General features: G+C 46.7%; 1 protein-coding gene across 1 annotated transcript in view; it reads left to right on the forward strand.

The window, feature by feature from the left end:
• Nucleotides 1-25,662, forward strand: part of RTTN (rotatin) — a 2,784,523-nt gene that overhangs the window by 484,350 nt on the left and 2,274,511 nt on the right. Inside the window, exon 11 of the mRNA XM_069620779.1 lies at nucleotides 4,814-4,929. Coding sequence (XP_069476880.1) covers nucleotides 4,814-4,929 — 116 coding nt within the window. The remainder of the gene's footprint in view (nucleotides 1-4,813; nucleotides 4,930-25,662) is intronic.

The raw sequence follows: 25,662 nt of genomic DNA on the forward strand, positions 1-25,662 counted from the left end.
AATTTTTGTCTGCCTCGCGGACAAAACTCCCAAAGAGGCTCTAACTATTCCCAAGGCCAGGGTACTACATGGAACACTAACCAGCAGTCTACCCAGAATTATGGCAGGGGTAACAAAAAAGGTCGTGGTAGGGATAGAGGCAGTCCCAATAAAGGAGGGGGCACGCCTCCACCAAAACAGTGACGCTCCGTTCAGGGTCCCTTCTCACTCATCCCCAGTAGGGGGACGCGTTTTCATCTTCACCCAAGCTTGGGAAGGGATCACATCAGACAGATGGGTGCTGTCCGCAGTGTCCGCAGGTTACTGCATAGAACTCCTAGAGTGTCCCCGAAACCACCCTCCACGACAAAGAATACACTCCTTAGACCACCAGAAGATCCTACTCGAAGAGATCGAAATTCTTCTCGCAAAGGACGCAATAGAACTCGTCCCGGGACACCCGGTAAACAAGGATATTTATTCAACTTACTTCCTTGTGCCAAAGAAAGATTTGACAATGCGCCCAGTATTGGACTTACGGCCTGCAAACAAGTATGTCAAGCCCCAAAAATTTCGCATGACAACTCTCCAAGAGGTAATTCCCCTCCTAAAAAAGGGGGATTACATGGCAACATTGGATATGAAAGATGCCTATTTTCATATTTCCATGTTCCCAGCGCACAGAAAATATCTGCGCTTCAAGGTGAACAGTCAGCACTACCAGTTCAAGGTACTGCCCTTCGGGATAGCCTCGGCTCCAAGGGTATTCACCAAGGTACTGGTGGTGGCGGCGGCACACCTACGCAGGGAGGCAATCCCAGTGTACCCTTATCTGGACGACTGGCTCATCACGGGGGAGACCCCAGTAATTTGCAGGACAAACATTCAAAGAACTATCGACCTCCTCTTCGAATTGGGCTTCTCCATAAACGAGAAAAAATCAAGTCTGGTGCCCAGCACCTCCAAGCAGTTCCTAGGAGCTGTTCTAAATACTCAAGATGGGTTGGCTATTCCTTCAGAGGAAAACATTCGGAATATACTACTGCAAATTCTGCAATATCAAACTGGTCGCCAGATAACCGTACGCAAAGTAATGCGTTTGCTGGCCATGATGGCGTCATGTATTTACCTGGTCCCCCACGTGCGCCTGCGCCCCATGCAAGAATGGTTGGCTAAACTGTGGTCTCAGGCAAGTGGTCAGTGGGACGATCTAGTGGTCGTTTCGCCAACACTTGTTCAAAGCCCCCACTGGTGGACAAGAGACAATCTATCCAAGGGGAAACCCTTTTACGATCCTGAGATACAGGCGGTAGTCCCGACGGAAGCATGCCTGAAAGGATGGGGAGCTCACCATCTCCACCACACAGCTCAGGGCCTCTGGTCTCAAGCAGTGGCCAAGAATCACATCAACCTGCTAGAGCTTCTGGCAGGTTTCAGAGCACTTCAAGCGTTCGAGCCCCACCTATTGAACCTGTCGGTACAGATTCGGACGGACAGCACGAAATCCATGTTCTACCTGAACAAGCAAGGAGGGACTCGTTCGCCGAATCTGTCCACACTTGCCCAGAAAATTTGCATATGGGCACTCAAACGGAACATCTTTCTGTCATCTCCACATGTTCCAGGGGATGTCAATTCTCTAGCGGACGCTTTGAGCAGAGATCCCCTTCCGGAGGAACATGAATGGTGTCTACACAGAGATATCGTAGAAGATCTCTTCTCTCAGTGGGGTTTCCCCACTATAGACCTATTCGCCACAAGCAAAAACAGACAGTGCCCAGGATTCGCATCCAGGTTTCAACAACCAGACTCCCTGTGGAACGCCCTGTGGATGAACTGGTCAGGGATGTTTGCGTACGCTTTTCCACCAACTCCTCTCATCAGGAAGGTGGTGAACAAGATGAACAGAGAGTCAATGACGCTCGTCCTAGTTGCTCCCATGTGGGCGAGACAACCGTGGTTTCCAGAACTACGCAGACTCTCGGTGTGCGATCCCATCAAACACCCGTGCTGGTACAACCTTTTGTCCCAGCACCAAGGCCAGAAGGTGCATCCTCAACCCAACTCCATGAACCTAGCAGCATGGCTCCTGAGGTCATAGAGTTTGGACATCTCAATTTACCACAGAGGTGTATGGACAACCTAAAAGAGTCTAGGAAACCGAACACGAGGCATTGCTACTTCGACAAATGGAAGAGATTCGTTATCTGGTGCCAGTATAAACAAATCAACCCAGTTGATTGCACTCCTTCCACAATCGTGACATACATGCTCCACCTGCTGGAAGCAGGGTTGGTTTTCAACTCACTAAAGGTACTCCTGGCAGCACTGTCAGCGTACACCACCTCACATAGCAAGGTGTTGTGGTGGAAGGTACCGGTGGTTAAAGCCTTCATGGACGGAGTAAAGAGACTTCATCCTCCTATATCTAACCCACCACCAGGATGGGACCTGAACGTGGTGCTATCTAAACTCATGGGCCCCCCATTCGAGCCCATGCATGAGACAAGTCTCAAACCCCTGACCTATAAGACTGCCTTTTTAGTAGCCATTACATCCATAAGAAGGGTCAGTGAAATTCAGGCTCTGTCAGTGCAGGATCCTTTCTTTACTATTCATAAGGATAAACTGGTTTTACATACACACCCTAGGTTCTCACCAAAGTTTATTTCCAAATTCCATGTAAACCAGTCCATCGAGCTTCCGGCTTTCTTCCAAAACCCACAAAGCTCGGCTGAGGTTAAACTACACACCCTAGATGTCCGTAGGGCGGTCCTTTACTACGTAAACCAGACCAGACCAGACCGCTTAGAAAAACAGATCAACTATTTGTCTCTGTAGCCACAGGCAAAGAGGGAGATCGCGTCTCTAAGGGTGCCATCTCCAAGTGGATTGTCAACTGTATCCAGTTGTGTTACTCTCTTTCTGACAAAAATTTGCCTTTTATGCCCAGAGCCCACTCGACAAGAGGCATTGGGGCCACTCTGGCTTTCATTGCAAATGTTCCCCTTGACACCATTTGCAAAGCAGCTACTTGGAGCTCTATTCACACTTTTACTCAGCACTACTACATTGACACCCATTCCAAGACAGATACTCAAGTGGGACAAGCGGTTCTAAGACATTTATTTGCTCATGACCCTTCTCAAATCCCACCTCCTTCTAACACTGCTCGCTAATCTATGCACAGCATGTGATCTAAGCAGATTCCGCAAGCCTCAGAAGGGATACATTACTCACCGTAATCGTATTTCTGATGCTTGTATCTGCTTAGATTCACATGCGACCCACCCTTCCTCCCCTCTGAGAGAAGGCGCACGGATGCTTGTAGTCTTATCTTATCTATCTTCTATCTGCTTGGATCATCTGTACTCGCGCTACTCCTCATGCTACCTCATGTCTGAAAAAATACAATCTGAGGGTCCTAGATGCTTGAGGGATCATTAGTACAGTGGACGTCACACTAGGGATAGTATTACTGGTACGCCCTGTGTCGACGCCCAATTTTCGAGTTTCGAAAAACAAACTGTAATGCTCCGCAGCTTCCACTAGATGTCGGCCTATGCACAGCATGTGAATCTAAGCAGATACAAGCATCAGAAATCCGATTACGGTGAATAATGCATCCCATATATTACATGGCCACGGTAGTGGCCATGTAGTTATGGTTAAGTTGCTGTTTCCATAGGAAGAGCACTTTTTGGGCGGCTTATAACTTCGCTCCCCCTGGACGAATCCTCCCCAAACTTAGCTAAAAAAAAAAAGTATATGGCCCACTCTGAATTTTTCTGCAAAGTTTGGTGAGGATTCGTCCAGTGGGGGGGGGGGGGGGGGTCCCAACACCTTTTTTCCCATATATATATATATATATATATATATATATATATATATATATATATATTTATATATATATTTATATATATATTTATATATTAGTATAAATTACTGAGGATTCACAGTCTGATGGGGAATATTCAAGCATGTGATTCTATGAAAGATACCAATGCTGGAGAAGCACAGTTAAGTAGGAAAGGCTTGTTCCCACCCCTTAACATTATAATGTGCTGAGTTCACCACTAGGCACACTTCATAGATTTAATGATGGGAGTGGGAAGGATCAACCAAGACCATTTACTGTTTTAAATAGATTCTCTAGTGCAGTGAAACTCCCATCCTAATGTGAAATCTTTTTGTGTAACCCTATAAATGAGCATATGTTTTCAGTAAAACTGTGTAGTGTATTCCTTTGGGGTGTCTATTAGGGCTAACTGTACCTCACCATCAATCTGCCTTTCTGCCTCCCTTGAGTGATGTTGGACTCCTGTTATAGCTTTCTATATGAGAGTTTGGTCTATCTTTTATTTTAACCATATTTTTCCTTTGGAAAGATGGTTTCATACCCTTCACCAGAGGACGGTGGAAATATCACCCTAACAGAACAGCTAGCACCGATAGACTGACATTTGCTCATCTCGTTTGGTTTTTGGGTCTGGGTCACTTCAGGGATGGGTGCAAACCATGGCTGGGAACTTTGGAGACTGCCCAAAAACTAATTTTCTCACACATCTAACATGTTTAAGGCCTAAGTCTTGTCTTGCTATCTCTGTGTCTGTGTGTGCCATTAGATCAGAAATAAAGAATAGGATGGTTTTAAACTGCCACACGGTTGACAACTGTAATCCCCCTCTGGTAAATTGCAGATATTCGTGCTAGGCAAGCATGTTATTGCTCAGAAAATTGTGTTGATTGGATGGAGTTATGAATGTTACATTGTATGTCAAGTATTTAAAGCATTTTGATCCAATTTTCATACCCTTTTTATATGAACATGCAGGCAGCAGAAAGACAACAATGCAAGTTTTGGAGTTGCTTGCTGAAAATATGCTACTGATTGGAGATGCAGTATCAGAAGAGGTCTGGGATGATAGTAGTCTGGTTGGTCAAGAATTGGTGAGCAGATGACATTTATAGTTTTGTAATCTTTATAATGCTCTTGTGCTATCCTCTTTCAGAAGTGTGATCTTCTCAGAACAATCTCACTTGGTTTTGATGGAATTTTGATTCACAGTAATAGTCTTTCTCCGTTTATGCTTGCCCTATTCTTCTGCCATGTAGTTTGGTACAATTGTGCCGCTAAAACAAATAACCATGGCCTCGCCCAAAAAGACACTGTTGCCAGCTGACACCTGTATACCCACAGCCCCTCTATTACCACGTTGCCACAACACCATGAGATCCACAACTGGCTCTGTGATTGTTGGGACATAGGCCACACATGCTACCTATTTTCCTTTCCCTTCCCTTCCCACCCCTTGTGAGAGAGACAAAGCACAGGAGTAACACAAGGATTAGAAGGACGATCAGAAAGAGGAGATGGAAGAGCAGCATCAGAGAAAGAAGGGGGTAAAGAATGATGATCAGCAGGATCAGAGAGATTGATGATTGGTAAGAGTAGGAGAAGGATGTAGGGGATCGGGCGCAGGATTTGGATATAAAGGTGAATAATTAGGAACATCATTGTAGTTACCCGCATCATGTAAACAAGGAATACATTTCACTGGAGACTGGCGGCATTACCTGTTGCTTGGCATGTGGAGGCTGCTCAAACACTTTGATGACTTTTGGAAGACAGGCCATGCTTGCTGCTTTGCATGTCGAGTGTGCTTTTTTTCCTTTAAAATGTCACTTTTACCATGAACCTACTGTCTTTTCCTTTGGGTGCAGGTACAGGACCTCTTCTGGTCAGGAATTTGTCTCCTCTGAACCCAACGCTTTGTTGTTTAAAGTGCCTGGACTCAGATCACCCCTCGAGTCTCTTTGCAGCATGCATCATCACTCTTTCAGTGTTCTACAGATGCTGGGATGGTCGTTTTTACTGCCTAACACTGGCAGAGCTGACATCTTCAAACACCAGCTAGTGAGATGTCGGTCTTCTAACCTACCAACTCAATCATTGGTCCTTTCTGCCATACTGGCTCATCGCAAAACGCATTTTGTAGGCTCATTTCCTGGTTACTCTTAACCCTGATGGGAAAGAGGAAACACTTATGAATGGTTTAGGATAAAACGTCAAATCAAAATCGGCCACTCTGCTTCAGCAGGCTATCGCTAATGCTATTGTACTGTCATACATCATGAGTCTGTGGAGGTACATTGCTGAAATCATGGTAGTTCCGTTCCACAAGTGAAATTCTTTGCTGGATTACCAGAAGCAGTACATGCCATGTGGGCACATCCATATACATGTGTCTTGGCCATGCTGTAGGCGTTACACCTGGTTGATAGGACCAGTCCACCTGAACCGATGCAGAAGGTCTAGAGCCTTGTGTGATGGCCTTTAAGTATTTGTTTCTCTCTCGGAAGACAAGCTCGCAATTCATTTGCTGATGATTATTCTCAGCGACCTGCGTTACCGGCTTGGATTCCTGAGTCTTCTCCGAGAAGAGATGAGCCGATCCTCTCAAGTAGCCATAACTCAAATTTTGTGCAGAGTCAGAAGGGCTCCCCAAAGGGCTCAAACCCCAGGAAAAACACTCTCCAAATGGGTGTAAAATCCTCGAGATGTTGCGATTGATCAAGGTGCCTAAGGTCTCCAAATGGAAGTGCACTGATCAAGTGAGTAGAAGAATGAAGTAAATGAAGCTGCAATCCAAATGCTCAAGGCTTCCAGTTGGATAGATCATGTGACAAAGGAGCAGGAGCGCAAATGGAGAAGTAAGAATACATCAGACTGAGGAACAGGTCTAGACAAGAGGGGGAAAGGGGAGACAAGGGCATACTTAGGAGTAAGGAATGAACCCCAAACAGAATTCCAGGAAGAAATAGACACACGCCATGCAACAAGAAAGTTGCAACGTATTGCCTTACTTTGGGTAAGATAACTTATTTGGTGTTATTTTTGAGGCAGTGAGGGAGTTTCCTTCTGTGGTTTTAGTGCCTGTTCTCTTTGGACGTTGGGTTGTAACACAGAAATGTGGAAGATGGCATCGATTTGAATCCAAGAAGCCGGGAGATGTAATTCATAGGCAACCTGATAGGTGCCCTTTTTATTCTTGAATGGCCCATAGTAATGGGGAGCAAATTTTACAGGAACTAGATGTTTCGGTAGAACACGGGATGATAGCCACGCCGCATTGCCTACCTTGTATTCCGGATCACAGGAGTGTTGTTTATCTGTGGGGTTTTTTTCTCGTAAGTTCTTGTATGGCCTGCAGAGTTTATAGGGCTTGTTCCTGTATGGTTTGAAGATCCTGAAGAGCGGCTATCAAGGCACGAATAGATGATACATTGGTAACTCGGGCAGGCAACCTCCTTGGATGAATGCCGTAGGTATTGTAAAATGGACTCATAATAATTTTGTGCGCGCATCCATTGGTATAAGAACATTCTAGTGTGGGTTCTCGAGAGAGACCCAGCTGTCCTGTGTAGCTGTGCCAAAACACAGTAGATATTGCTGTAGAGTTGGGTTCACTCTGTTTGGCCGTTTGGCTAAGGGTGGTATCCTGATGACAAGGCTCTTTTTATTCCTAAGGCCTTGCACGAAGCTGTCCAAAAATGTGATGTGTACTGTGCACCTTGATCTGATACAAGAGCATCAGGAAGTCCATGGTGAAAGATGTCTCGTAAAAAGACAGCACTCATTTCAGATGCTGTTGGTATCTTGGACAGAGGAGTAAAGAGAGCCATTTTACTAAAGGTATCTGCAGTGGCTACAATGGCAATGCATCCTTCAGATCGGGGAAGATCTAATACAAAGTCTCTTGTGATCTGTTGCCATGGTGCCGAAGGGAGTTTAGGCTGGAGTAGATGACGTGGTGAAGCTAGTCCAGGATTCTTGACCTGGGTACATGTCTCGCAAAACTTGGCCTACTCTTGTATTTCATGTTCGACAGAAGGCCACCGAGAAAAAGCGCAATAAATGTTCATGTCCAGCAAGCTGCATATCGTGACGTGGGGGTAGCACTTCTTGTCTCAAGGAACCCTGTGTTATGTACAATTTCTCTTTGTGAAAGAAAAATCCTTCTTTTTCTTCAATTGAATCCCAGTCTTCCAATACCATAAGGGACCAATCTGTTTATGCAGCTAATTTAGGCATGCAGGTAGGCATGCCGGTGCAACATCTCAAACGTGGAAGGAGGTTAGGTTGTGTACATTCTATTCGTATGGATAGCTGGCTCCTTCGAATGGATTGTGTCCTACCACGTATTCCTCATCTTTGATAATTATCTTCAAGCTTCAGCTGCTTCGAAAATAATGTTTCCTCGACAGAGGGTGACAGAGGACTCAATGTCCCTCGAAGGCCTCCATCTGATGGTCGACGTCATCCACAGTATATGTAGCATGCACAGCACCTATTGCCTTCAGTTCCGTTTTTCAAACGCAGCTTTAATTTCGAGAGAAATTATGTTGCGCTTCGATTCATTAAATGAAAAACGTCATGTCTTCACAGTCGACTCCATCGACGCCCAAGATGGGTTTTAAGAAATATCAGGCTTGTGAGTCGAAGATGTCCATCACTGACCCCCACCGCGTTTGCATGTGGGACATCGGCACGGAGCATCGTATGAAGGAGTGCAAATCCTGTCAAGTGATGACTGACAAGGCTCTGAGAGAGCGTAAAACGTAAATTGGCGGTGGGTAGAATTCCTAAATCCTCTTCTATTCCAAAAAAGTACTGCTGATGAGTCGAGAGATTCTTCTCGTCAAAAGAGCGAAGAAATCTCGATCGAGAAGTTGTTCGCATCATTCTTCATCTTCCAACAAGTCGAAGAAAAGATGTCATAGGTCTCCTTCTTCCTCGAATGACTCCTCACCCGAGAGAATAACAGGTTCAACTAAATCCGACGCTGCAGCTAAATGGGAAGAGTTTTGGAGGGAAATTATGCAAATCTTCGGGAGAGAGAGAGAGAGAGAGAGAGAAGCCCCCACTCCCTCGAAAGAATGGAAGAAAGTGCATGTCCTGGGCGCTCTGCATAAAGACGACAAGGGGGAAGTCTTAAGCAAAAACCCTGTGCTCCCACAAGTCCGGGACGCAAGCCTGACTAACATCGAGAGCCTTTGAAGGCTCGGAACAGTGAAAACGTGTCGAGCACCTCGATAAGTCGAGAGCCACGCCATTCAAGGGTTTTGTCGAAGACCACTTCAATGAAAACAAAATCGGTTCCATCGACGCCTTCGACGTCTGAACCTTCGACGCCTATATCGAAGCCATCAACACCTAAGTCGAAGACTTCGATGCCATTGGCCTCGAGGCCTACTCCAAAGACTTTCTCTGAGCCATTGAAGGAAACACAAGAGAAATCTTATAAGCCTCTACCACAAAGATTTCTTCAAATCTCTTTCTTCAATCTGTGAAGAACATGAACCATCTGATGATGATCAAACACGTTTTGGTCTTCAATATGGCATTCCAAATGTGCCAGATGAGTTTATTTCAGATGGGGATCAGGTGCAAGTGGTTCTAGATCACCTGGCCTAAGCCCTGCCCACCTGGTGCTTTCCTGGTTGCCGCTCCATTTCCCCACTTAGCAAGCCCTGCCCACCTGGTACCTTCCTGGTTGCCGCTCTTTTTTCCCACTTAAGGGGGCCCCCCAGCCTCTTTTCCTTTGCAGGTGGGCAGTAGGTGCAAGTGGGTCTAGATCACCGGGCCTAAGCTCCGCCCACCTGGTGCCTTCCCGGTTGCTGCGCTTTTTCCCCTACTTATGGAGCCCCCCAGTCTCTTTCCTTTTCAGATGGGGAGCAGGTGCAAGTGGGTCTAGGTCTCCTGGCCTAAGCCTGCCACCTTCTTAGCCCTGCCTCTTCCTTTCTGCTCTTAACTGTGCTCGAGGGTGCCTTTCTGCCCGCCAGGTATGACCTGGCGGGCAGAAAGGCACCCGCGGGCACAACTCGTCGGATACACCGGCACCATTCCGACCTCCCCATTCCCATTGAGCCCTGTGGGGGTCAAATGGGAATGGGGAGCAATGGGTAATTATAGGGGTTTTACCAACACGGCTGCCACCAAACTCGTAATGAGGCCCATTGTATTTTCCCTGGTTCCCTCCCTTGCCTTGAAGCGCTTTGAAACACATTGTGTATAGCCGCTATATAAATAATCATATCAATCTAGGCTTAAAGATCTGTATGAGAAACTACAATCAGCAAGTGGGGTAGATACATCTCCTGAAAAATTTGGAAAGCCAGATCATGCAGATCATGCTGATAGCACATATATAGACAATTAATGAGCAAAGTAGTAGAATATTTGGGATGGAGTAGTCCTGCTCTTCCTTTTTAATAGGTTGACTTAATGGACATATTAGACCAAGATCCACAGAGGGATCCCATTTGGCCCTTCCATGTTGCTTTGCAAAAATTGGGAAAGCCCATATTCTATTTCTGCGGTTAATAAGAACTTTCCCAAAAAATATAGACCATCATGCGGTGACCCAGATTACTTAACCAAGCACCCGACTCCGGAAGGTTTGGTGATCCAAGCAGCCACGTCCACAAAACAATCTGCTTACCCTACCGTGCCTACAGACAGGGATGGACGCTTGGGCACGGAAAGTATTTACTGCCAGTAGCATGGCCTTGAAATCCGCAAATGCCACTTGTGCCTTATCTAAGTTTTTATTCATCCTGTGGGATTGCGCAGCAATGGCGGCTGACCACATCCCCGAACGGCAAGAGAGAGACGGCTTCCTGGCTATCATCCGGGATGGTAAGGAGGTGTTAGGCAGAAACCTGTGCAGATCCCTTAGGGACCACTGCAAAAAGTTTAAGACTACAGGTGTTAGCAGTAAACCCAATTGGTAGCAGTCCGCACCACCCAGATTTACCTGGTAGCTGTGGCTGAGCAGTCAGACCTCTCTCAAGAAGAGTTAGGCAGTATATAGAGTATACACAATAGGGCTAAAAATACAGTAGCACAAGCAAACACTGACCAGAGCTTTGGTATAAAAGTATATAATTATTTATTTAAAAATACACTGGCACTAATATGTCAAGCAAGTTCAATACTGTCACTAGAAATATATACACCTCCCTAATTAATTATTTGACAAGTCTAGGTTAGCACACCAGTTATTTAGCAAAACAGGTGAGCGCGTAATCCTAGATGACACTCCAATAATTATTTAAAAAGGGAGAGAAAAGGCAGAAATAGGAAAAAACACACAATACCAACACTTTTAAAGAACCACAGCAAGTCAAAAAAGGCAGGGTCTACTGTAGAGCAAAAAGTTCATAGGCCAGGCCCACTCTCGGAGAGAGCAAGGCGGAATGTGCCCAAGATCACACAGTGGAAATGCACTAAAAGTCTTTGCAGGAAAGTCAAAAAGAGGTCGGATCAAGATAGAAAGGTAATATTAACGGGTCCGAGGTTACCCCAGGCTAGAGAGTCAAGGATTTACGGGACACCTTGAACAGTCTGTTGCAACGGAGACCAGGCGGGAAACAGTGCCTGAAATGGTGAGAAAGCTCTAGCGGGGGCAGTTGTTCTTGGCAGCGGGTGCAAGTCGGTGCTTCGTCCAAGGGAAGCGAAGATCTCGACGTGGAGGAAAGCTGGAGGTCATTGCACTGCCAGGGAATAAACCAGCCGCGGAGTTTCCCGGTTAAAAGTTACTACCCTTTTATTCGCGGTAGTGGTGAAGTGTGGCTATCTGGCCGCCGGGGTGCTTGGCACGGGCGATTCGACTACGAGACGATCCAGTAAGGCGAAAAATGCGAACTGGTTGGTCCCACCAGCTCAAAGGGAAGAAGACTCTCCTGGAAGAAGATCTCCTCTGTCGTCGGGAAAGTGGTGAGTTTCGTACAGCAGAGCTCCACCGGTGGTGTCGACGTTGTAGATGGTTCAGCTTCTCCCCTCTCCGGAATCTTTAGGTCCTGTGGCGTCGGAAAGTTCCAGTCCCCAAAGCCCTGCTTTTATGCAGCAAAACCCCCATTCACCAGCCTAGCTGTCAATCAAACATGCTAAGTGGTGAGCCGGGCGGTTCACCACTGGGCCAATCACACAAGAGTGCGACTTGAGTTGCCAAAGCAACTCTGTCCAGGGTACCTATTCCCCCCTCCCACAGATCCTGTAGACCCAGACAGCGTGGCACCACTTTTGGAGGCTTCTGTGCAGAAGCCCGCCAAAAGTGGAACAAAGGGCTCGACTTGGGTTGGAGTTACAGAGGTGAACACAAACGCCATTTTAAAACCGACTCCTGTCAAAAAGACCCAACCGGGGAATAAATATTAAATAAATAACCCGGAGGTATCTTTAACATTGCACCAAAAAAGTGGTGCATTTAAAATGAATGGGAAAATCCCATAGGAAATATTCCGGTCGAATATTTCGCGTGGTAACCACTGCCACTAGCCAGAAACTCGACAAGGGGGGACGGGACAGTGCCCCCTTGAAAAACAGACCCAGGGGCAATCGATGGTTTGTACTGGTTCTGTTCACAATTTAAGACTAGTAAAGTCAATGGTGACTACATGCCCTGGGAGACAGTAGTCAGTCCTAGGGTCTGGAGTCTGTTTGGGGGCCACTATGACACCCCTGTGTTACTGCACTGAGGGTGCTGTGTAACACACTTACCAAAAACACATGAAGCCCTATGGAGTAAAAGACCCCATAGCCCATATAACACATTACAAAGTCAAAGGACATTCTCAAATCATGCCTAAGAGTGGGAGAAAAAGAGTCTCACTCTTAGCAGGAGAAAAAATGAAACCCCAAAAATCCAGCAAAGCTGCTGGGGGACTCACTAGGTTTGGGAAATTAGCCTATACAGAGAATTCTCCCTAACAGGAGGCAATGTGCGAGTGCCTCCAGTCAGGTCTGGATACTGCAGATATTATTATTCCGTTTTCGGAAGTCTAGATTTGGACCGGACGTGCAATATAGATTATTCAATATCCCGTTTGACAGCTCAAGACTGTTTGGTAGCAAGGCTGATGAAAATCTGGAAAGGCTACAGACCTCAAAAGCGGCAGCTAAATCTCTTAGTGCCGCTATTAGACACTGTTAATGACTCCAATCAAGCAGTCCCACTAAGTCAGTGCCTTGTCTGGGATTGCTCAATGGAAGCCCTTATTTATATATTTTTATGTCCAGTTTGTGTACTCTGGATGACAACCCTTATATAAAACCCCTCTCTTAGTATCCCCCTGTCCCCACTGAGCCAAGAAGTAAGTTTGTTTTGCAAATTTAAAAGGTTTATTTGAGAATTAAACAAAATATATATATATCGCGCTTTTATAATAAATTAACAATTGATATCACACTTGTGAATATTAGCAGCGAGTGATCAACAATGGATGATATGATACTAGCACGCTGGTTTACTTACTTAGGAGTAATATAGAGGATAAGGTAGCTGAGAATGCTTTATATGGTACAAGGAAATGCAAGGTGGAAAAGAAGCAACGCAGGAATAAACTTGATATGATTTCAGCAAAACATAATATAATCACTTTTCCCCTTTTGGCAATTCACCCCCCCTCTACGCAATGTAAGGAGGTGGAAGTGACACACACAGTCTTCAGGAATACACTCACAGTTCAATCCCAATTCCGTTCCCCCCTAGCAAGCTTAGATCAACAGGGATGATTTTAAACACAGGCAAAGTACTTTAAAGGTGGTATGCAAAGAAGGGAAAAGTATGCTAAAATGATTTTTATTCCCTCTAGAGGTTCAGGGTGAGTGATAGTTACTTTAAATTAGTTCAGGATCACTTTAGCAATGATCTATGAATGATTGTCAGGTTGCAAACGAATTTCAGCAAAGGAAAGCAAGGACAAATATGTTTAAACGTGGCTGAAATTAAGCAAAATGTCAAATCGCGGCAATTTAGTCGCGTGCGTCGAGCGCAATTACGGAGGCACTATAAGGGGTAGCAAGTCGGGTTAGAGCTTGTTGGAAAGCTTAGAATTTCAGCTTCAAAAGTTAAATCTTGCTTTTATCACAAACGGTTCAAGAGATACGGACGATTTTGTGGAGGTAGATTTTCAGAAATGCAATTTTAAAGTTTCAGAATGACAGATGACAGTTTTGCAGCTTTAAAGTCACAGAAGGACACACAATGCTATGGTGTAGTTCTAGATAGGTTAAATAGTTTGAATTAGATTATTTTAAACTAAGATATTGGTTTTGCACAGTCCTGGCTGAGTACTCACACTATATGTTGGACAGGAATGCGACTTCATCACGGATCGGGTCAGGATTGGCTGCGGTTCTCTGGTACTGGTTCCGGCACAGCGATCTGGTCTGGGTCTGGCACTCGGCGCTTCACAAAGGTCTGGTCTCTGGTTCCGGGTACAGCTCTGCTTTCTGGGTGTTTCTGGCACAGGGTTCTAGGCCAGAATCCAACAGCTCAGCCCGGCTGTTATACTCTGATGTGCCCCTTGGAAGTCTGGGGTAAATCAGTTTGCAAAAGATTTTGAGGCCTGCTGACAAATTCTGAAGTCTGAATTCAAAGTACTGGTCTCTGTCTGGATTTGAAGTCTAAGTGCTGGATTTGGTGTCTTCTGGCAAAAAATGCTCCGCAAGAAATCAGCTTGAAGTGGGAAGTGAATGTCCCTACCTGTCCTGCACAGTCTCGTTTTTATGTGTTTAGAAAGTGGGAGGGTCGGCTCATCTTCTATGCCCAACCCTCTCAACTTATCATTGGCCAGTTCCTCCTCTCTCCCTTGATTGGGGGAACTGGGTTGTGAGTCATAGTGATGAGGTGGGTTTATGGTCAGAGGATCCTCCCCTTGTCAAATTGCACACAAATCTATTTCTGATCTAAATACATATTTATCTATGTACCATTTTTCTAATATTATACGTCCACTTAACATATTTTCTGTAGCACCAAACCATCCGATCCCTGTCTTTGTAAGATGTCGTGTCCACTTATGACAGAATTCTCCCCTTTTCATCCAGATAACGACCTCTAAACTTTTCCAGATTTTACACAAATGTGCACCGGGGATATGGGTTTCAGATGATAGTGTCAGATTTTTAACATGCATACATTTGGAGTAACAACCTTTTTTCTGCTACTATCCCCAAGAACATACCCCAGAGTCCTAACACCTCTTAAAATGTGCACAGAAAAATCACAAGAATGATGATGTTATTTATATAATGTTTGCAAGTCCGCACTATGAATTATCCATCTTTTTAAAATTATGCTCTGGCCCCGAGGGGTGTGGTTTTCCAAAGAACATGGTGGAATTTCTGGTTTATCCACTTCCCCCAAGCTTAGCTTGCTCACATGCAGTGCCCCTCCCCGTTTCCTTCCAAGAGGAAGCCATTTACGATCCCCCCTAATTTAACATTTGCCTGGGCCAAGGACCGTGCTTTGTTTAGTTTCCTGCAGTCCCCAGGTGCTCCTCAATCAGGGAGGTGTCGTCTCCTTTTGGTGGGGGCAGCAGAATGCAGCCAGGCCTGGGAACACAGCTGCTGATCAAGTTTCAACTCTTGTCGGGGGTGGTTGTCAGGCAGAATTCAATCTCTTTAAGCCAGTCTTCAGCTAAATGTCACTTTGGTACCCAGTTTTCTACATTCAAATCAAACTGACAATTTTAACACATGCAGCTAGAACGCTGATTCTAAGTTCAAAACTGACATTTCAACAGTTGCAAACTATGTGACACTCAACAGTAGGTCACTCATTTATTTTAAACATTTAGATTTTAGTGTCTTTCAGTCCATTTTCACTTCAGCTGCTGACATCCACAGCTCAGCCAGTTTTGTTATAAACATTGTTTTGGGCTCTTTCTCTTTCCAGATTTAGTATGCACACAAGAATACATTCTGCCAAATGTCTGCTGGTGTTTATTGAGAATTTTGAATATCTTGCAATGTTTAAAATAGGCATTTTTAGCTTGCATTTCAGAGAAACAAAGGTGATTTCAAAGCGCTTTTTTTTTTTTTTTTAGCCACCGGCACTGCTGTTTTTCCTTTGGCACACATTTCACTCATGGCACTCCTGGCCCCTCACGCTCGCACTGGTGGGTGGCAGGTCAGGGGACCATTTTGCTGTGCGCAAAACTGCGCGGTTCTCCTGGATTCTGGCGCAAATGTGGGCTTTTCCGCCCTCTTGGATTTCCTAAGCCCACAGCACCAAGTGTTGCAGCATAATAACTTGAACGTGGGCCAAGACACCCAACAACACCCTCAACATAACTACTCTGGTACATCATATTGGATGGGTAAGTCATTTCGTTCTACTCATCAATTGGAAAAGGGAGAGGACAAGCCAGTCATAGGGGACAAAAAAGATTCCCTCGTGGTGGACGAGGGAGAGGTGCTAAATCAGCCCAAGCAGCAACAGCTTTGTCCTCAGCCACCTCAAAACCTCTCTGAGGCCTTAATCCACAAGACCCCAGTGGGAGGCAGACCCTCGCAGCATCTGAAAGAGTGGCGAGCCATTACTTCAGAGGCTTGGCCACTGGAAACGGTAGGCATGGGTTACTTCCTTCCTTTTTTAAAAAGGCCCCAGAATCATCCACTGGGGAACAGCTCATTGAAAATTCCACATCTGCTCCTTATGCAGGACATTTTGATCCTGCTAGAGAAAGGTGCAATTGAATCAGTACCTGCAGCAGAGAGGAACAAGGGTTGGTACTCCCTGTAATTTCTGATATCCAAAAAGGACGGAGGATTGAGAACCATCTTAGACTCAAGAAACTTGAACAAGTTCCTCAGTATGGACAAGTTCAAGATGGTTACCCTTTCTCAGATCCTTCAGGTGCTCCAACTCCAAGACTGGAGTGCATCATTGGACCTTCTGGATGTTTACTTTCATGTGCCTATCCATCACAAGCACAAAAAGTACCTGAGGTTTGCCGTTGCCGGTTCTGATTATCAGTTTCGAGTGCGGCCCTTCGGGCCGACCTCCGCCCAAGGGTTTTCCCCAAGTTGATGGCGCTGGTGGCAGTGTATCTCGGGAGAGGGGGGTTCACGTCTACCCCTATCTGGACGATTGGCTGATCAGGGCTCGTTCTCCTGAACACACCCAGGAACATCTCAGCGCGACTTGCCACTTTCTCCACAAACTGGGCTTCTTCCTCAAAACATGATACCATCTCAGACTCCCAATTTATCAGAGCAGTCCTGGATGCCTCCTCGGGGAAAGCCTCGCCACCCGAGGTGAAGACTAATCACATTCTGCAGATGGTCACCAAATTTCAGAGTGCCCAGCGTCTTCCGGATGCTCTGAGCAGGCAGAGCACAGTCTCCCACGAGTGGCCAACTAGCTCAGGAAGTCCATCAAGAGATCTTCACCATTTGGGGAACCCCTCGAGTGGATTTGTTCACGACCAGTGTCAACCGGAAGTGCGAAATGTTCTGTTACAGGGAATTTCCCCCATGGTTAGCTCTAGGAGACGTGTTTGCGGTGGACTTGGTGTTTCCACTTCTGTATGCGTTTCCTCCAGTCCCTGTCATTCCTCACGTGATCAAGAGGTTGAGAAAGTTGGGGAAATCCATGATCCTAATTGCCACAGATTGGGCCAGGAGGATGCGGTACCCGGACCTTTTGGATATGTCTTCCACAAAGAGAGGACCTTCTCTCGTGAGAGGAGGGTCAGGTTCTCCATCCAGTGGTCAAAACACTTGGCCTTCACGCATGGTTTTTGAAACGTTGAGGTAAAGGATTGGGACCTCCCGGAAGATGTAATGGAGATTTTGCTTTCAGCCAGAAGGCCAGAAAAAAATTCCTTATACAGCTGTCGTTGGAACAAGTTCAGCAGCTGGTGTAGGGATAAGAATGTGGATCCATTTCAGTGTGATACACCTACAGTGTTCTTTTCTACTCCACTTGGCAAATCTGGGGCTCCAGATCACAACAATGAAGGGTTATCTGGCAGCACTTTCGATTTTCAAGCGCTCATTAGAGGAAACCTCATACTTTAAAATACCTTTTAATCATTCAGTTTCTTAAAGGACTCACTCATGTGTTTCCTCTTACTCTCTTTCAGGTCCCTGTTTGGGATTTAATACGTTTATTAAATTTATTTTTAATTATTGAAAATGTTTTATTAGTTTTTAATACAGAAGGTAAAACATTTCTCGGCACTGCCACATGCAGCGCCCACAATTGTCTCAACATACGGGATCAAACTTCACATACAACCACCCCCACTCCCTCCCACCCCCCCCCCAATCCATTTTGCCTGCAACACTATTGTTCTCTCATCACCTTATCACGTTCATGTCTGAATCCCTTCGTCCCCCTCCCTGTGGGTCCATTCCCGTCACCTATGTACCAGCTCACCCATCAAACAAGGTTTGTAATAAGGCTTCCCATTCCGTGGCTCCCATTGTGGATTCTCCCCAGCTACCTCCTACTGCCCCCTTTCATGCCGCTGTTTCTGCCAGCACCCACTTCCTCATGTCCCGCCACCACTCTTCCACCCTTGTGCCCGTAGGGGACTTACATGCCATGGTAATTCTGTGTTTGGCTAGAATACACGCCAAATCCTTCAATTTACTAATATGCTTGGCTCCTTTGGGGCTCGAGAAGCGACTGAGCAGGCATGCCCCCGTGCAAAGAACATCCAGCGCACCCCACCTCTGTCCAATCTGTCCGCCATTGTTCCACTACTGGGCACGCCCAAAACGTGCAATATCCCTGCATTTGCTGCCCTGCACCTAGGGCACGCCTTCTCCCCAGCGCCTGGAAACCTAGAGATCCTTTGAGGAGTCATGTACGCTTTGTGCGTTATCAACAGTTGTATAAGCTGCAGTCACGAGTTCTGGGACACTTTCTTATGGTATCTCAGTACCACACCCCATTGTACATCCATGAAGTGTGTTCCCAAGTCTTCCTCCCATTTACCCCTTATAGCCAAGAGGGATGTGGGCCGATTAGTTAGTAAAAAGTTATATATTTGTGATATTGTGTGCCCTCCCTCCGGTATGTTGTACAGTGTGTCCACTATAGAATGCTTCTCCTGTAGTTTGCTATGCGCAGGCCACTGGCATGTAATCTCCTTTTTAAGCATGCCATGTAATACATATTGACCTGTATGCAATCCTGTGTTTTCTGCTAACTCAGCAAAGGGTATGAAGGAGGCCTCCTGCAATAAATCCCCTATTGTAGCCACCCCATGAGATTCCCAGTGAGCTCGTATACCCAGCCTTGCTTGTGCTGTGGATGCTACCACCGGGCCAGGGGGACCTGTACCGAAAACGGGTCCGTAAGCCCTATAGTTGCGAGTGCCCTCTCCCATATTTTCACCCTCAACGACACTAAGTGCGACCATTGCTCTCCCCAGGGCTTTCCAAGCCACACTAATTCCTTTAAATAGTGGCATGCCCTTATGGGTTGCAACATTTGAGTATCCGGCGTAGGATCCTCTGCTAGCCATCCACCACAAATTGCAGCTGCCCCGCTATGTAATAGAGCTTAAAGTTTGGGATCCTGATGCCTTCTTCCTCCTATGGCCTGTGCAATGTTGACAACACTATCCTATTCCTCCCATTTAGCCACAGAAAACATCTGCAAATGCTGTCCAGTTTCTCAAAAAAAGGTTTTGTATGTAGAACGGGACATTGACAGAGAAGTGCAGCAGCCTAGGGAGTATCACCATTTTCAGAAGGGCTGCTCTCCCCAATCACGATAGAGGCAGCTTAGCCCTGAACTTCATGGAGCTTCTGATGCCCCCTAGAGTTTTCAACGTGTTGTGTGTATGTTCTTTCACTGGCTCAGGATATACATTGACCCCCAGGTACCTAAACTTGGGTGTTTTCCACTGCAGGGCCAACACAGGCAGCGCCTTCAGGTCAGTCATGTGCCATCCTGCTATAGGAAACAGGGCTGATTTGTCTGTACTGATTGTGATCCCTGACAGTTTCGCAACTAGCGCTAAAGCCTTCAGTAGCAACTACAGGTTTGTTAGGGAGAATTCTCAGAAATGTGCTAATTCCCTCCACCTTAGAGACCCCCAGCAACTTTGCTGGATTTTGAGGACTTGATTTGTTTAACCTGGAGAGAGTGTGACCCTTTTTCCCACTCTCTCATGTATTTTAATGTGATTTTATAAACTGTTTCTTTTGGTTGTGGAGTCTGACAAACTCCATAGGCGGCATCTTTTACATTGTGTCACCTTCAGTGAAGTGGCACAGGGATGTCTTTCAGATTTCTCAAAGTTATAAATACCTTCTCTTGGATAAACTACTGTTTCCAAGAGCAGTAATGTGAAATTGACTTTACCATTATAACTTTCTAGACCTTTGTCTAGTTCCTCATGTAACATTTATTATGTTACCCTTTTCTCACTGAATGGCTGGTGGCAGTGGTTTCGTTTGAACTACTATGGTGTGCCTTTACTGCGGGCTGCGTTTGCAGCTACAGTAAAGCACCCACGGGAGCCATCTTTGTCAAAATGGCCCCCGGTCTTCTTTTTTCGCCATTTCTTTGTGGCAAGGTCCTTCTTGAGATTTGCTCTGCACGCCAATCTAGGTTTGGTCTCTGTTCATTTCGCGTTTGGCGCGATTCACAAATTAAGCCTGCCTCGGGCTCCAGAGTGTCTGGGGTAGGCATGAAGTGAGGGAGGTGCCCGAAACTCCTGTGCTTAGTCTCCTAAGAGACCCAAATGCACTCCGTGATGATTGGCTGGCTGACTGTCCGGCAAGGACAGCCACTCTGCTGGGTGACTGACAGCTCGGCTGGAATGAATGGAAGAGAACTGAATAAAAGGCGAGTCTTTTGGCTTGGAAAGCAGAGTCAACCACTAGATGAAGGAACCGAAGAAGAACTTGAAGAGGACTCCTGCTGCAATTCCTGGACCGTTGGTTTGCCCAGTGAAGCCCTGCTGCAGTGCCGAAACGCCAAGTTCGCATTAACAGAGAAGCCCCTGCAAGGACGACTTCTCCCCTTGAGTTGGTGGGACCAATCAACTCCAAAGTAAGCCACCTGGACATCCATCTCGGAGCTGGTTGAATTTCCACAAAGTTGCTGCTGGAAACCGTATAGCCAGGGAGAGGAACACCAGATTGTGTGCGTTGCTTTTAAGCTGGCCGAGAGCTTTTGGAAGATCCTCCGGACTCCGAAGAAGCAGGACTGACCAAGCCTGAGCCCCCTCAACAGAGTGCGGGATCCCAGAAGCAAGGAAAGTCCATCTCGACAGCCAGAAACCGCGGTGTTGCTATTTGCAGTAGATGCGAGGAGCTGAAACACCGAACAGCCACTGAAAGTGAAGTTTGCCGATTGCAAGTTTTGACCGTCCCAGTGCATTGCAGGAGTCCCCCCGACGTCCTTCCTCTTCTACCCACGACTGAGGCCAAGGAACAGCAAGATCTGCAGAGCTGCACAGGAACAGAGGTCAACAGCTGCATCTTTTTCTTCATTTCTAAGGTACTGTGAAAAGTCTGAGAGAACTTATCTCTGACTGTAGAGTGCTTGCAACTTCTACAACTCACAAGTCTAATCAGCTTATGGCCCCACATTTGATTCTTCTTTTCATCAAAGACTCCTAAGAACGTGTGCAGACTTTTCCATTTACTTACCAGAAGTGCTTCATCCTATACTAGACTTTTGCTCATTGGCTTTGGCTTAAGCTATTGAATTGTATGATTCTTCTTGGAGGATCCAAAAGTATTTGCTTGTTTAAGAATATTTGTGGTCTCTTGTTGTTCTAATAATCTTTGCCTTTTACCAACTTCTAAATGCCAACAGTAAGATATCAATGCCCCAGCACCCTAGTTATTGAAGTCACATGTGGGTGTTGGTTGTCTGTGGGCCATGCCAAAAGGGTCTTCACTGATTTAGAAACTGAGTGTACAGTGTTGAAGTGTATTTGTAGTTTACTATTATATTGCTCCCTTCTGAAGAAGGCTTATTCTAACTGACTGATAAATAAATTAATAATTGTTTATGCAAGAAACCATGAGTGTAAGAGTGTATTTGAATACCTGTAACTTTAAATCTCTGTGACGTCAAAATCTTGTTATCCTGGTTAAGCATTGAGAGGGGCCTATATGAACTGCAATCCGTTGGTGCTTTGCAAGGTTTAAAAAGCGGTGTAATAGTGGATTCCCTCAAACGAAGGGGGAGGATGCCTGCCTTGTAATCTTCCATGAAAGTGTTGACTTTTAGGCGAGTTCTGATGCATATGCCTTATAAAATGTGCTCTGCAGCCCATCTGATCCCAGGGTTTTCCCAGTCGGCAAAGCTGTGATCGTGCTTTGTATGTCTTCCAAAGTAATGGGCTCTTCAAGCCCCTCTATCGCTTCCTGGCTCAGCCGCGGGAGTGCAAACACCCCAAACACCTCTACCAGGTAGTCCCCCCGCAATCAGGGTCCCTTCCCGATAAAGAGTTTTGTAGAACTCTTGGAAAGACTCATTCACCTCGACCTGGGTATGGCACACCTCCCCTAGACTTGTGTGTATCGAATGGATAGGGCCCTGTTTTTCTTCTCTTTTATACAGCCAAGCTAGCAGTCGGCCAGGTTTATTGCCTTCTCTGTGCTGCCTCTCCATGTATTTTGTGTAAAATTATGCTTACCCAGCCTCTCCCACCACTCCATGCATTTCTGTTTAAGCTTCATAACCCCTACCGTTTCGCCTAGGGGCCTCCCCCGGGGCTGCTCCAATCTCCTCAGCCATTCCTCTGCAGAAGCCAGTTCTTTACTAATGGTTACTAATGGTTGCTTTGATGCCACCTGACCCTGCCATTACCCCCCCCTCTAATGACTACCTTTAACGCCTCCCAAAAAGTTCCTGCACTTGATGGGCTCCCTGCATTGTGTGTGACAGTCTGCAAGGCTGTCTTTTAGGCAATCTCGGAATGGAGGATCTTTCAGGGATTCGCTTTTAAGTCTCCATGTCGATATTGGGGCTCTTGGGAGCACGTATTACCACTGTAGGCTGAGTGGCGCATGATCAGACAGCACCCTACCTTTTGTATTGTGCACCCGTAGTGCGCCAACTCGCAGTGTGCGGCGCTGAGTAGTGCGAATAGTGTCTAGTGTCCGGGTGGAGTACTCTCCAGGCATCCACTAGGTCAAATGAGTCCAAGAGCATCTGTAATGTTCTGGCCGGCAGAGCTGGGTTAAAGTATTTAGAGTCAGATCAATCTAAAGATGGGTTCAGCGTACAATTAAAATCGGCCACCCCCCATATGATGTTGCCATCCCTAAATGGACCAAGCTGGTGGTATACTGAATGGAAGAACGTAGCTGCGTTGTGGTTAGGAGCATACGTGTTAACCAGGCAAACTTCCACATGCTCAAGGAGGCCCTGTACCATCACCATCCTACCCTCGTTCATTTTAACCTGGGTGACCTCAAAGGGCACAGCTGGCGCTACCCAAATCAGGACGCCTCTGCCATAGGCGGAGTACGGGGAACCAAATACTCTCCCCCTCCATTTGTTTGCTAACACTGATTGTTTTTCGGCCGTAAGATGAGTTTCCTGCAACAATGCAATATTCACTTTGCTCCTTTTCAAATATGTAAAGACCCTATTTCTTTTGACATAAGCATTTAGACCCCTTACATTCCAAGTAAGTGCATTTACAGTCCCAGCCATAAGCGCATGTTCCCGTCTACCAGGGTATCTGCATCCATGTCTAACTCAGCAGACGCTACCCCCTTCTACATATGCAGTGATCCAGACAGTTACAATCCTACTTTTTCTCCATACACTGCGTCCAGGCAAAACCCAACCACCTACAACTCCCCAAACAACAATTACAGCCCAGTGTCCTTGTCCTCGCTCTGGCCTATCCGCTTCTCCCGTTCTTCTCCAGTATGATTACCGGGGGCTAGCGCACAGCGGGTGGGCACAAATACAAATGCCCTTAACAAAGGAAACTCGTAAGGTGTGGCCGCTCCAGCCATAGGTCTGGTCTCCCTCCAGCGATGCCAAGCATTAGCCATTAATACCCGCCATTTAAATGAGGCTTCCATTTTTTTAAAGCTTAAATTTTATATGTCACCTCTAAGTAGGAATCATCCTCTTCACAGGGGCCCTTTTTCTCATAGTGCCCAACAGACTCCAAAGGATGTAGTGTCCTCAAGCAGAGCCAACAGACCATCCGGCTGATCCCTCAACCAGTCCCGACTTTGGTTACTTTGAGCTTCCTTTGTGCCTCTCACGATCCTCCACTCCGTCTCCTCCGTTTGGGCCGATATTTTTCCTGTCCATCCATGCTTGCGCTTCCTCCGGGAGGTCAAGGAACAGGACCCCGCTCTTGTATAGGATTTTGAGGCGGGCAGGGTAGATCAGCATATACTTCAGGCCCACCGCACGAAGCCTAGCTTTAGCTGCGAAGAATTGTGCTCTGTTCTACTGCCCCTGAAAGGTGTAGTCGGGTTAGACTGCCAGGTCGGCCGATGCTCTCTTCAGTATCCCCCTGTCTGGAGAAGGCAAGTATTCTCTCCTGCTTGAGATTCCCGGGCCCAAATTCCTGGAGCAGCTTGTTCTCCAGCATGTGGTCTGGCATGGATTCACATGCTCATGAATATTCCCTGTCGTCAGGCTGGGAATCCTCGGTAAAAGAAAAAATCTGTTTGGTTTCTGAACTGTCTTTCTCCTAATAACCAATCACTGGTCTCTGGGTCATACTGCCCCCAGCCAATGACTGCCCTCTACCTAAGCCCCTCCTCAGGCAGCCATCTTCAGATTTTTATGACACGTTCAAGTGTTGGGAGTCCTCGGGCTTAGCTCTCAAGCTTTTACTGCGTATTGCGTTTTTTTCAAAGCGTTTACTCTTACTTTTTCAGTCAAATCGAGCCTCAAGCTCCACCGATTCTTCTTACGATTAATGGGGACCAGTTTCAGAAATCTCTACGCTCCTTAAGGGCGAATTTTCATCGGATTTCACTTCTTGGAGGATTCCGGAACACCTTTGAGGCCTACCCCGCGTGGACATGGCCGAAAACAAAGGAGACACGATGCCTGTTGGATCCAAGCTGTTTAGGATCTGTCCAGAATGTGGACTACAGAACGTCTTCAAGGAGGATGAGCACTCCCGGTGCCTCTACTGCCTGCACTCAGACAAGTCGCACATGCAGGAGGACACTGCGTCCTGCAAGGGACATATCCGCCCGTACCATGAAGGACTGGTGCAAACGGCTCGCTGACTGACTGGAGGCGAAGAGCCCGGCAGCAGGTGAGGCCAAGAAGAAGTCTGAGCGGTCTTCTAAGACCTTTGAGGGCGCTCTGGCAACTGGGGACCAACATAAGGCAAAGCACTGCGAGTCCACGGGCACTGGGAGCGCCGTTGGTATGGGCTCTGCGGCTGCCAGGCCGGACGCAGCATCGCAGACGCAGTCAACCACGAGCCAACGCTCCTGCTCGACAAAGAGATAGTTGGGAAACCCCGGTCGACCCCGACGGAGAAAGCCAAGGGTGAGCGAGGCGGTGACCCCCCCAACCCCCCCCACGGTGAAGGCCTCTGACACACCAAAGGTCGTGAAGGCCCAGATTCACCTTGCTAAGACTTCGATTGAGGAATTGGCAGCGTCCCTGGCGAAACCTGCAGATGCGGCCCCAGTGGAGACGACATCAAAGCCAAGAGTTTCCCTGCCCTCCCGGAGGGAATCGTTTTTCCTGCCCATCGAAAAGACCCCCGTGAAACCCCTGGCTGAGAAGAAGAGGGGGGCGCCATAGTCCTACCGGACTCCGATATCTCCTCCGAGGATGAGCTGGCGGGCCTCAAGTCAGTCTTGGACAAGAGATTTGTCGAAGTCAGGTCCTATGGGAAGGACCCCCA

The sequence above is a fragment of the Ambystoma mexicanum genome, chromosome 5q (genome assembly GCF_040938575.1).
Source record: "Ambystoma mexicanum isolate Mex_15411 chromosome 5q, UKY_AmexF1_1, whole genome shotgun sequence".
Lineage (NCBI taxonomy): Eukaryota > Metazoa > Chordata > Amphibia > Caudata > Ambystomatidae > Ambystoma > Ambystoma mexicanum.